Source organism: Anguilla rostrata, chromosome 9 (assembly GCF_018555375.3).
Source record: "Anguilla rostrata isolate EN2019 chromosome 9, ASM1855537v3, whole genome shotgun sequence".
Lineage (NCBI taxonomy): Eukaryota > Metazoa > Chordata > Actinopteri > Anguilliformes > Anguillidae > Anguilla > Anguilla rostrata.
In genome coordinates, this window is record NC_057941.1 from 48,848,984 (window position 1) to 48,861,505 (window position 12,522).

Below are 12,522 nucleotides of genomic sequence, written 5' to 3' on the forward strand. Positions count from 1 at the left end.
TAGGGAGGGATGGGGAGAGGTGCAGCCTGAAGAGGAGAGTCTTCGGTTGTCGCTCTCATCTGCCTAGAGCTATGTCAACTCTGGCCCTGAACACCCTAAGGGCCTCTACCTCTACTTCTCTACAGGACATGACCTGGAACCCTTTTCCATGTATTAAGAATTCCCTGTGTGGGGGGGAGGGGGGGCTGCATGCTCTAATGTCCTGGTGTCAATTTTGAATGCACCACACTCATTTTATTTCCCTGTGATGTTCTTGCGCTTCTAATGTGCAGTGTTCTATGCAACCCCAGCTACAGTGGGATTACCAATGCAAAGTAGCCTGTTGGCCAATTTGTATACCAAGCACCGTGTGATTGCCATAAATGCACCTGACTGTATATTGTCCCTGAGAAATAAATAAACAAATGAGTAAATACATTTCCAGCTATTCTCCCTCCTTCTTCTTCCGACAGAAAGGAGCATGTAATCCATTTAAATTATCCCTTTAAACTACCCCTTTAACACCCTTTAAACTTTCAAATCCCCCCTCAGTCTCATTTGGCCGTGCCAGAAGAGATTAACAGTTATTCATAAATAGAAGTTTCCGGTAGCATCACTGAAGCACATAGAAAACTTAAAATAAAAACCAGCACAAGAGAAGGTCTTACTGATTCACAAAGGCAGCGCACTAATGACTACAGCGCTGGCGTCTGTTTACGGTTGTCTTCTTATTCACAGAACATTAACATTCAGTCGAACAATAAGAGATAAAACCTTGTATGCAAATGGGATTGTTGCATTACAAAAGGCCCAGAAGTGCAGCAGTTTGTTTCAGATGCCATCCAAGGCTGTTTCTAGGGGTAGGAATTCATACATTTATATGTCAGAATATGCCGTAATGTTTTGTGAATATGTGGACTTTTCTGAAATATGATATAGCCTACTACACAGCCACGTAATATATTGCAAGAACTTGCCCATATATTGTGAAGTGCTGAAATATCTTTATATTTTATTTCAATAAATATTTTAGCACATTCTATTTTTATGGGTTCAATTTATAAATGAGTGAACTGGAAGATGCTTTTAGCCAAAGTGACTTTAAAAAGTGAATTTAATTTGATGAGCAAACACCACTAGAGCTGGAGATTTTACAATTTTACAATTTACAATCATGCAAGCACTGCTGCCAAGGCAAATGCCTCAAGTCAAGTACAAGAGTAGAGGAGAGAATGGTTGGTTTTCTAATGTAAACGTGGGGTTTTACATATTTGCAGAAATTAGCCAATGGGGTCTGTCCTTCTGGCCGGTTGGGGAAGGTTGTTCCACCTCAAACAAAAATTATATAGATTACAACAATAAAACTAACAAAGGTTATACAGATTAAACAAACAAAACAAACAGAAGTTATGTAGATTAAACAACTGAATCCAACAAACGGTATATAGATTAAACAAACAAAACTAACAAAAGTAGATTGGCGAATCGTTCATCTAGTCGTCCAGTGGGCAGGGTGGAAATGAACGGGGGACCCAGACCGCACTCTCTCCGGCCCAACCCAGTCTCGGGGAGGCGCTGGATCGCGGTGGGCCAGCTCCCTCATTACACCAGCGCCGAAGACGAAGACGTCCGGGAAGGTCAAGTCAAATAGGCGGATCTGCATCTCCGCCTGGTCAGAACGAACGCGGCGAAAGGGCACACGCGAAAGAAAGAAGCGCCGGAACATATGCTCGGAAGCGGGGCGTAATCACACTGCCAGCCGGCCGAAGTGAAAACGAAAACGAGCGCAGAGAAATACGAGTAAAAACCCGAGCCCCGCATGACATTTTGTCAATGTTATTTAGCGGGAGAATGCCCTTTGTTATGCGATTTTTTTTTTTTTTGCTATACAATGCCTAAGAGCTTCGCGTGTTCAAATGCGCATTGACGTTAATTCAAAACAAGGAGATGATGGGGGATGTTCAATTCCCTGTATCTTGAAACGACCTGCGGACAGAACCCTATAATTCTAAGCTCTGCCAAAAGGCTTACTTCAGAATGCAGGGTTCTGCTGAATTTTATTCACACGCTATCAAATTATCGGTTCTGAAAACTCATTTATAGATCTCCGCAATGAAACAGAGGGAGCAGCAAACAACCGCGAGTGCACGAGTAACAGAAACAGCTACGGGCTGTCACCAGAAAACGAATAACGCACGCCTCTGGATTACCATCCAATCCGAACGGTTAAAACCTGCAAAGAAATAAAATAAAACAACCCCCTTTATCATCGGCGCGGAGATAGGGCGAAACTATCGATCCCGAACACAGACACCGAGGAAAAAGAAAACAAGTCAGATGATTCAGATAGTTTTTCAATTTTTCAAAAGCTTATAGCTCCACAAGCCATTGAATGTTGTATGTGAACAGAATGTACAAACAGAGCTTCTCTGGAGGGAAGCGCAAAACTAGCAAGTAATGATTTGCACTTTTAAAAGCTACATATATCATTCCTGCTGTTCTCGTTGGTCAGCTTTTATGGCACATCCATAGATCTATTATTTGTCAGCTCAAGCTTGAATACCTGATTGCTAGCATGTGCAGCACTGTGATTACAGATGGGCCCCACTTGGAAAAACTACTCAGATGCGGGCATAGAGAAAACCTAGAAAGAATACATTTATTTATTTATTTGTTGCCTTTTTGTAATCGTCGGAAGCTTAAATCACTGTCCCTTGCAGTAATGTACTCTTAAATTAGACCCCTAAGTGGCTTCTTGAAAAAGTGTGTGTGTGTGTGCGTGCGTGCGTGCACATTCACGTGCACATGTGATAGGAGCACTCCAAAACCTAAATTGCATGTACACGTGTATGCACACAGGTGCACACACACACACACACGCACACACATATTCGGGGACCTTAGTTTTAAAAACCCATTTTCCCCTTGGTTAAGCAAGCAGCACAAATACCGGGCCTAATGGAACCCTTTCTCCCAAATGAGGTCAAACAAATCCTAAATCCAGCAGCATGAGCAGCCGGGAGAGCTTTACATTCAGAACACAGCTCCCCCCCCCCCCCCCCCGGTTACCTTAACCCCTTCAAACTGCCCGGATTGATTGTTGCCATTTGGAAAATGTTACCTGCTGGCGGGACTCTCCCCAGCCCTTGCCATTCTCAGCCATGAATATGTATACATTTACCTTAAACAAATCCATCATCCCCTGGAAATCAAAGGTCTCTTTATTTGAGGAGCGGCGTGAATCCCCCCCCGCCGCCCTGCCCCCGCCGCCGCGTTTTAGCATGCAGGGGGTGCGGTGCGGGCACTCCATGGCTCGGCTCGGCGCGCAGCACCGGGTTTTTTCCCGCTCGCGTTCGCCGGAATGTTCCGCGGGACTCGGGGGGGGGAATTGCTCTCCGCGGTTGATCGGGTAATAACTTTTTTTTTTTCCCTCCCGCGCGCGGCAGTCGTAGCTCTCTGTACGTAAAATAATTTATATCTGGCTCTCATCAGGAAGACAGGTGTTTGAATCAGCTCCCTGATCAGTCCCCCGAGGGGGAGGAGACAGACAGGTGGAGTCCGGGGTTGCGAGCGAGACAGATGGCTCCGAGAAGCGGAACTCTGCGAGGAGTTTCTCCCCCGACACCGCCGTCACACCCTGTTCCTGCGATTGCTCGGTGTTCTCTCTTTCACTCTGTGTCCTTTCTTTCACTCTGTGTCCTCTCACTCACTTTCTGTCCCCTCACTATTATGTCTTCTCGTTCACTCTGTACTCTCTCACTCACTTCCTGTCCCCTCACTCTGTGTCCTCTCACTCACTTCCTGTCCCCTCGCTCTGTGTCCTCTCACTCACTTCCTGTCCCCTCACTCTGTGTCCTCTCACTCACTTCCTGTCCCCTCGCTCTGTGTCCTCTCACTCACTTCCTGTCCGCTCACTTCAGGTCCCCTCACTCACTTCCTGCGTCAGATTTATTTGTCAGTATCTTATGCTGGTGATCACTGGATTTGTGGAAAAGCATTTTTATTTTTTTGCACATTCAATTTAATCAAAGTCTAAAAATTGGCAGTGCAATGTGTGATTCCACAGAGTGTAAATTGTGATTACTTTGCCTATAATCTGGTTGGGGGGAAAGGAATATACTTTTTAAGGTTTGATGAAAAATGTAAACACCCTGATTACTTAATATTCTGCATACAGACACATCACACCTGAACAGGTAAATCATCACTGTGCCACTGATGAACAGGAACTTTTCTCAATAAACTGAATTTGACAAATACATTCTGACAACATTTGTGGAAATGAATACATTTATGTGGGTATTTATTGAATTGTCTAGCTAAAACACTTGCACCATTTAAAAGTCTGATACTCGCACGCACAGTTGTGAGTATATTTGAGCCTGTTCAGAATTTCACTGGATCCATTAAAAATGTTTGAAGTGGCACTACATTCCCACCAGAGACAAGGGCTAATCTGACAGTGGACATTTTTTACATTGAAATGGAAAAGGGGGGCTTTGAAGTTTATCTTCTACCTGCGCGTGTTAATAAATTCGCTCATGAATATTTGGCTCGGCAATTCATCTCATCTTTAATTCAGCGAAGGGGGCAACTGTGGACGCATGACTGCACTTTTTTTTTTTAAGTTTTAATGAAAAAAGTTTTGCGTGCGTTTCGCGGGGCAAGCTGGCGACGAGGTTGTTTATGCAGTGCATTCTGTATGAAATGCGCCTGGGCAGCGAAAGTCGCTCTAATTGGTCCACGCCGTCTTATTCAAATGTTATGTTTTAAATTATATTACTTTATTTTTTCAGCCCATTAAAGCTCTGCGTTTGCACATTCCCCCAGAGTTCCCTTCCTGGAATAGAAATGAACCTTATCAAAAAAAAAAAAAAAAAAAAAAAATGTTTGAGGAAATGCATATTAAATAAGACCCAATAAACGGAAGGCCAATAACACGGGGAGGCCTGATATTTTTTTTTTTGCTGTTTTGGTAGATATGAAAACTGGAATAGCCTAACAATTTCTGCTTAAGAGTTTTTGCTTCCCCTTAAAAAGTTGAACACCAATTAGGAAATCCACCTGATATACAGAGACAGACCAAAATAACAAGCATCATCATAAATGGGCAAAAAGAACTGTGGAAAAATGCATTTTTTTAAAAGAGTTTTAAAATTACCGTAATACACCACAACCGCTTACAGTAAATACTCTCAGGTCGGTGGTAAACCGAGTATAATCAGACTGATTACCCAGTCTTTAATTAAACAGAATGTTCAACGATAATGATATGGCAGCAGTGTAGCGTAATCGGTAAGGAGAGCTGGTCTTATAACCTTATAACAGTCACAGGTTTGATTCCCCAGGAGGACACTGCCGTTGTACCCTTGAGCAAGGTACTTAACCTGCATTGCTTCAGTGCATATCCAGCTATATAAACGGATGCTATGTAAAAGCTGTGTAAGTCGCTCAGGATAAGAGCGTCTGCTAAATGCCTGTAATGTAATGTAATGATAAATCTTCCAAGAAGGCTCCCAAATCCAGCCAAAAACACAATTACTGTTATTCAGCACCCAGTGATGTGTCTGTAAGCAATGGAGGTTTTTTTTATTTATTTTTTTAGAGTGACTGCTGCAAGTTGGTGTCTGGAGGGATATTATGTCTGGAGGGATATTAAAAAAGGGATAAGTTGTGAAGAAAGCTGTCACGGGGAGCGGCCATGTTGAATTAGCGGCTGTGACAAAGCGCGGAAAGCAACAGGCCCGTATTTTCGCCCACCTGATTGGCCGTCGCGGGCGAAAGCTGTCATGTCTCAGAGAAAGCTTGGAGGAGGACACAGAGTCCCTCAGATGAAGAAAGCCTTAAACTCTAGCCAAGCAGGAGGGGGAAGAGAGGGAGAGAGGTCCTTAAATCCCTTCGTTGAGTGTACATTTTACATGAAACATCCAAATCTTTAACAATGCAATAAAATAAAATAAAAAGATGAGCGACAGCATAATGTGTTTGAGTATGACTTGAGTGTCAGTTTATCTATTTATCAGATCTTATTCTGAGCAAAGGTCAGTGATGAAATTATACATAAAAATTCCAAAAAACAAAAACAAAGCTGGCACACAAATGCCTACAGAAACATAAGCCGAGCTGAAAAAATCTTGCTGAAATACAAGCATATATTTGCCCGAAAGTAGCAATGTACTACAGCATCCAGCAGTGCCCACTTGTTGCAGCATTCCTTAGATCCTTAGGTCACGAGGCTGAAATTGCCTGGAGAAACATTAACCTGCCCCCACAGACATATACTTAAAGTCCAGGTGAGAAACAACGGTAACTCACAAAGAGAGAAGGGGGTTTATACCTGACAGGTGAACAGATCTAAGGAGAAACACACAGCGAACAACTGTGAATGGCTTGTGGGAATGCAGCACTGAGAAAGAGCGAGAGAGAGAGGAAAAAAAAAAAAACAGGGTCGTTCACACCAAAGTCAATATGCAGTACTCTCCCCGATGGAAATTTCATCAGAGAAACATCGGCGGGTCAACCAGGGGGGACTAGACAAAGGGCCCAAAACACATTACGGTAGCCTTTATTACCTCAAAAAACAAGACTTTCCACAGCAAATATCAAGAGAGGGAGGGAGTAAAGAGAGAGCGAAATCTGTGTGTGTAATATATACCTTTACTGTGTGTGTGTGTATGCATGTGTGATATATATACATATATATGCCAGATGCACCACTTACATTACAACTTATATTGGTCTCACCGAGTTTGTATGGGGGAGCTGAGTTTGGTTTTACTCCTTGCTTCTGCTAATCAGGCCTCCGCTAGAGAACAGTTATACACTGACGCTGACAATGCCCAGCTAATAACCAACACACACACAAGCGCGCACGCACACACACACACACAAACGCGCGCGCACACACAGCCGTCACCGCATCCCTTATTTCAGACCGGACCCGTGCAGGTGGGGGGGAGCATTAGCCCGTCTCTTAACAAGGCACGACCATCTCCGCTGGTTAGCTCATCTGCCAGGCCCACCGTATCGTACGTCTCAGCGAACAGGATTTGCAGCACTGCCCGCCAATTAGCAACACTCTCCCCAGGCGGAGACGGTTGTGACAGTGCCCAAAACGCTGCATCCAGTCTTCGTTAGGCAGAGGAGCAGGTATGATCAATTGGCCAACCACCGCTCAAATAAAACGAAACGTAAAGCCCAGAGCGTGGGACAGAATTCTGTCACGCGTCCCTCACCCTCAAAAACATATGTAGACGCGCAACCCAATTCTCAATAAACTTAGTCCTGCTCAGGACGAAATTATAAGATACCGCTAGTACAGCTGTCTTGTAACACCCAACACCAGCACATTACTCCACACCAAAACATTATTTCCGTAAGAAATCCGTTTCACATAAAAAGACGCGATTTCGAATAAAATAACGCTCCCCACATTCACCGTCATTGTTCATGTACAGACAAAATTAAGTCGCATGCGCCTGCATTAGCCGTTGTTTTATGGCTAAAAAAAAACACATTGAATGAGATAAGTAACACGTTGACAATTTATATAGGCGATCCAGTGCACTGTGACTGCGGATACGGTTCATTGGATTTCACTGCCACGGGTTGTCGTAGGCTGCCTTAAAAGACAGATGAGTTACAGGGAATAGAAGAATGCAGGCCAGGAAAAAGCAGCAAGCGAATTTTATTATGTAATATTAATACCCGAGTTCTGACATTGGCTGGACGCCAACATTATTTTAAGGGGGCGGTGCGATTTAGGTAGGCGTGTGCCGCTACTTCCTGTACAGTGTGACAGTGCGTGCACGTTGTAGCATGTCTTCTGGCGTGCGTTCTCAGTCTTGCTTAATTTTAAAAATCCAGTCATCCGGCCACAATGTAAGATTAAGTCAATACGGCTAACTACAGTGTCTCTCATTTGTTCGTTTATTAAAGCACTGCATTAGTGTCACGTAGGAGCTCTCCAGTTACTTCGGTAGCAGTGAAACAAGACGGGAGCTTGTCCCATTGAGGGGAGGTGGCCACGTTTCTCTCTCTCTCTCTCTCTGCAAATCAGTGGCGTGACTGGGCGGACGAATGAAAAAGTCAATACAAACACACCATTGTGAACGCGTATCGTGAAACACAAACAAGACAGCTTCGTAAATGTGCTGCTGAGGTAAACTTTTCTATTTTGATGCACAGTCGCAATGTTCCAGAACGGACGATTTAGAAAGCATTTGGTCAGTTTATGGTATGATTCTGGTATCGCGGAAAACGCGTTTGGTCAGACATTTGGGAAGTTTAAATACTGATATTCTGGCGATCAGCAAGGCAGTTGTTTCTTTCTGCACGTTAACTGGACATTACACGTTGCGATCTCTTAGAATTAATCACGGAATGTGTCCTATTCTTAAAAAAAACTTGCATGCCAACACACACCTCACGTTTCAGCAAGACATAGGGAAATGACATTGGCATGCTGAGTTCGATAATCAAATTAAACTCCGTTACCTCCTCCGGAAGTCTGTTTCATACGGTCTAAGACGAGGATCCAGCTCAAAAAGACTGTCGAGCGAGGGACCTACGTTTTCCGAAACGTTTGGCTCGGCCATCTTCACGTGAGTGTTAAGCAACCGGGCGCAGACACATGAGCTGCGAGTTGCAGGAGTGCAGTGGTTTAGAGAAGTTTTTTTCGGGGGTGGGGGCATGACAGGAGCGAATCAGGGCTCTGAAATAGCCTACACCCCCAGTCTGAAAGCATGTAGAAGCGGGCCAGTGGTCACCTGCTTCAAGCATGTAGCGCTTTGCTGTCATTAGAAAGTGCGATCCATGTAACACTGAACCCTCCCACTATTTCATTTATTACAGCTACGCTGGGCCATACGTGTGCCAGGGAGTCCTGCGGGAGTTCCCCCTACCGCCCACCCCCCCCCCAAACCTGACTGTACCGCTTTTGCACCAAGTGGCCAATGTGCCTCTTTGATTTGGATTTTTTAAAAATTATTCGTATTGTTGCTGTCATTAATACTCATTAACTGGGTATCATAAAACAGTGCTTCTAAGTCGCGTGCCCTTTCCTTGCTTTGAGTACCTGCCCCCTCCAAAGGTCTCTGTAGGGCCCAGGAAACAAATTCGTTAATTTGGCACTGCTGCTGTGCTGTAGCCTGGAGCTGCAGACACTGTGACCGATCTCACAACTTTGATTTAAAACATACAAATATAATTTAATATAATGCATATAAATCTTAATATCTCGCAAACTTAATTTGGACCAACCGCTTGCGCGCACGCATCACTGCCGAGCAGGTGCTGTTGAGAGAGCCACTTATCACGATAACGGATGGACGAAGCTAACGGCGTCACGCGGTGACCGGACCGACGCGTTAATTTAAATTTATCTCTGCCGTTTGTCGTTAGCTCGGTGATGAGCGCGGCTGTGTCCAGCCCTCGCTGTAGCCTGTGCGCGAGCAGCCTGTGCGTTTTCAGGATGACGTGCTGATTCAGACACCGTCGCTTTTTGTCAGTGAGCAAGGTCCTCCCCATCCAGGACACCCACAGTAACCCAGCCGGGGCGAAATCCCAGTGCCCAGGACAAGATTATGTTATTATATTATTCCTGGGTCTGGAACAACAATAATAATAATACATTTCATTTATATAACACCTTTCCAGGGCCCAAGGTCACTTAACAAAGTTAAAAGGTTAATATTTATCACAAGTTCACAGACCATTGGGCCCCCCCTCCCCCCAACGTTTTGTTTTTACTTCCTTCAGGGGGGTTGAAGTCTCTTTTGGGGGTCAGCCCCCCCCCCCCCTGCCCCCCCTCATAATTCATACCCCGCTGAGAGGTACAATAATCGAGATCCAGACGTCTGAAAGTGTTGGCTCCTGGTGGCTGAAACGAGGCCAGCCTGCCTGCAACTGCAGAAAGGGACATAAACACCTGTTTGGCAGCTTTAATTGGTCAAGAACAGGCTCGGCAGACACAGGGGGTCCCCCAGGACCGACTTTGAGTACCCCCTTCGCCGGGAGAACGTTTGAGCCTTTGAAAGCTGTTCGCGAGAGAAGTGTTGCCACAGTAACAGACGAGAGACGTGCTTCGCCATAAAATTTAAAAAAAGATTCGCGTTACAGCTGTCATCTGCCCTACGTCTTCATTTTCCTCAGGCGGCTTTCCGTTAAAAAAAAAAAGGAACAGCCAAAACCGACAGGCCAATTTAGTTAAGAATCATTTTGAATTTACTATCTGCCATTTTTTGTTAAGGCTGTACATATACTGTATGCGGTGTAAGAGAACAGCAGGGCTTAAGAATGCTCAGTGTTGTGAAAAAGGCCTCTCTGAGGCCTAATCCCAGACAGAGCCCTCTGGACTCGTGGACTGTGGACTCGCAGACGTTAATGGCGTACTTCCGGGGGGACAGGTGAGTCCACAGGTGGACGTGGGCTTGAGGGGTATATAAAGGGTGAAGTGGGGCGAGACGCCCAACACGTCAAATCAAATCGGTTTCATTTGTACGGCACTTTTTTACTGAAAACTGTCACAAAGACGCTTTGCATAGTGGCAGACAAGACCAGAAACGGAGCAAGAACCAATCAGAAGACTCAAAAAAAAAGCGGCGTCCAGTCTTATCCGTAAAGAGATGACGTGGGTGCTGGTTTTGTTTTAGCCCCACCCTAAGTCACCTGATTCTACGTATCATTGTCTTGATTGAAGACCACGATTGGTTAATTTGTTGAATCAGGTGGGCTGAAACACAAACTAGTGTCCACTCTGGCCCTTTCTTGGATAAGATTGGACACCCCTGATTTAGACTCTTGTCTCCACACATTTGACAGTACATCAAACCTAGGTGCAGCATAGTTTTGAAAAAGTACATGAATTAAAAGTTATTTGATAACTTGCATTACTGTGTACAATATGTTACAAATATGATTCCATGGGATACAAGGCCTCATTTATTATCCTTCAGTAGAACCACTGGAAGGAAACTGTCCCAAATGTCCAAATTGTCTTAGGACTAAAATACCACATAATTGCCCTGCATTGAATGTTAGTTCCTATTAATTATGTACCTGATGTCCAAATTATATCCAGTTGTTTTGTTTGAACTCTTCCCAATTCAGCGCATTATTAAAATGATTGTCTTCGAGGTTTCACTCACCTTAATGCTGCAACAAAGGTGTCCCAAAGTTTTATTATTTAAAGAGTGTCTCGCAATTCAAGGCTGCTATTCAATCAACATTTGTCTTTAATCTGGCTAACAATTAAAAAGTAATTTTACAGACACAGTTTCATCATGTTCAGCAGTCTAACTAACTAAAACTAACTCTCCCAACAATTTGTCAAGAAAAAAAAAAAGTGTAATACTTGCAAGACAAATTTAGGGACAAATGTTGATTGAATGCAGGCCAGGAGCAGGATCGGTGCTACCATTATGAGTTCTGCTAATATATTCAGCGCATAAATAAATGATTATCCCTTGTGTGAAATGTACTTTGTGTGTCTTCGGTTTTAGATTAATTGCAACAGAGTTTTTTTTACATTAGATCTTTCATCATGCTTTGTGTTGTTCTTTTTTTTTTGTTTTTTGTTTTTTAACAAGCACGCAATTAGCCGGATTGTTACGGAATTAGAATTAGAATACTTTGCCCATTAATTAAAGTGTAAAATTTAAATTTTTCTTAGAGCTCACTGATCATAACAGAACAATACACGGACAGAGTGGATATTGCCAGTCTTGGGAAGACAACAATATTAAAGGCATCAGGCGACCATAACATAACACCATCTGTCAGGTTCTGGTTTTACCTAATATAGTCATTGATTAAAAACCTGCCTCTTAAAGTGAGAATGTACGTATGCGTAGGTTGAGAGTACGCGATGCTGGAAAAATAAAAAAAGACATTTGACTTCACCAATTACCCTGTAAAATCTTTCTGCTCCCCTGAATATCGTTTTGACCTTTTCGCCGTATGAACTGAGGGCGGCTTCCAGTGTTGCGATGTGGTTTGACAGCACTGGATGACCCCTGTCTTCTGTGGATTGAACTGTGGGGGGAAAAGAAATCTGACAGGCAAAAGGGAGGGTGTGGGTCTCTGGTTATCAGAGGGATGCGTAGCTTGTGTGTGGAGAGGCTAAACCTTAGGCAGGACAGGGGTTGTGTGTGGTGGGTAAACCTTAGGTGGGACAGGGGCTGTGTGTCAATCGGCCAAATCTTAGGTGGGACAGGGGTTGTGTGTGGCGGCTAAACCTAAACCTTAGGTGGGACAGGGGTCACATTTCACCTGCCAGACACTGTTTGATGTGTCTCAATCAAAATAATCAAGATGTAAGTCATGTTAATATAAGCCCTGGGAGATGGAAAAAAAAAAAAGAAAGACACAGATGGAACAGGCACACCAGACCCTCACCGGAGGTCCCCGGGGGTCGAATGGAAAGCCGAATTAAGCGAGTCGGTGTGTTTTTTTGTGCGTTGTTTTTCCCTTCTCCTTTTTCGCGGTTGTGAGCCCGTGGCTCAATTAAAATGTAAACTTGCGGAGATTGCCTCGGATGAAGGG

At 44.1% G+C, this 12,522-nt stretch overlaps 1 protein-coding gene across 1 annotated transcript in view; it reads right to left on the reverse strand.

Annotated features, from left to right (window-relative positions):
• LOC135264030 (1,4-alpha-glucan-branching enzyme-like) overlaps positions 1-8,728 on the reverse strand; it is a 151,559-nt gene extending 142,831 nt beyond the window's left edge. The window contains exon 1 of the mRNA XM_064352604.1: positions 8,476-8,728. Within this exon, the coding sequence (XP_064208674.1) occupies positions 8,476-8,672 (197 nt within the window). The 5' untranslated portion in view covers positions 8,673-8,728. The remainder of the gene's footprint in view (positions 1-8,475) is intronic.
• Between the last annotated feature and the right edge of the window lie 3,794 nt (positions 8,729-12,522).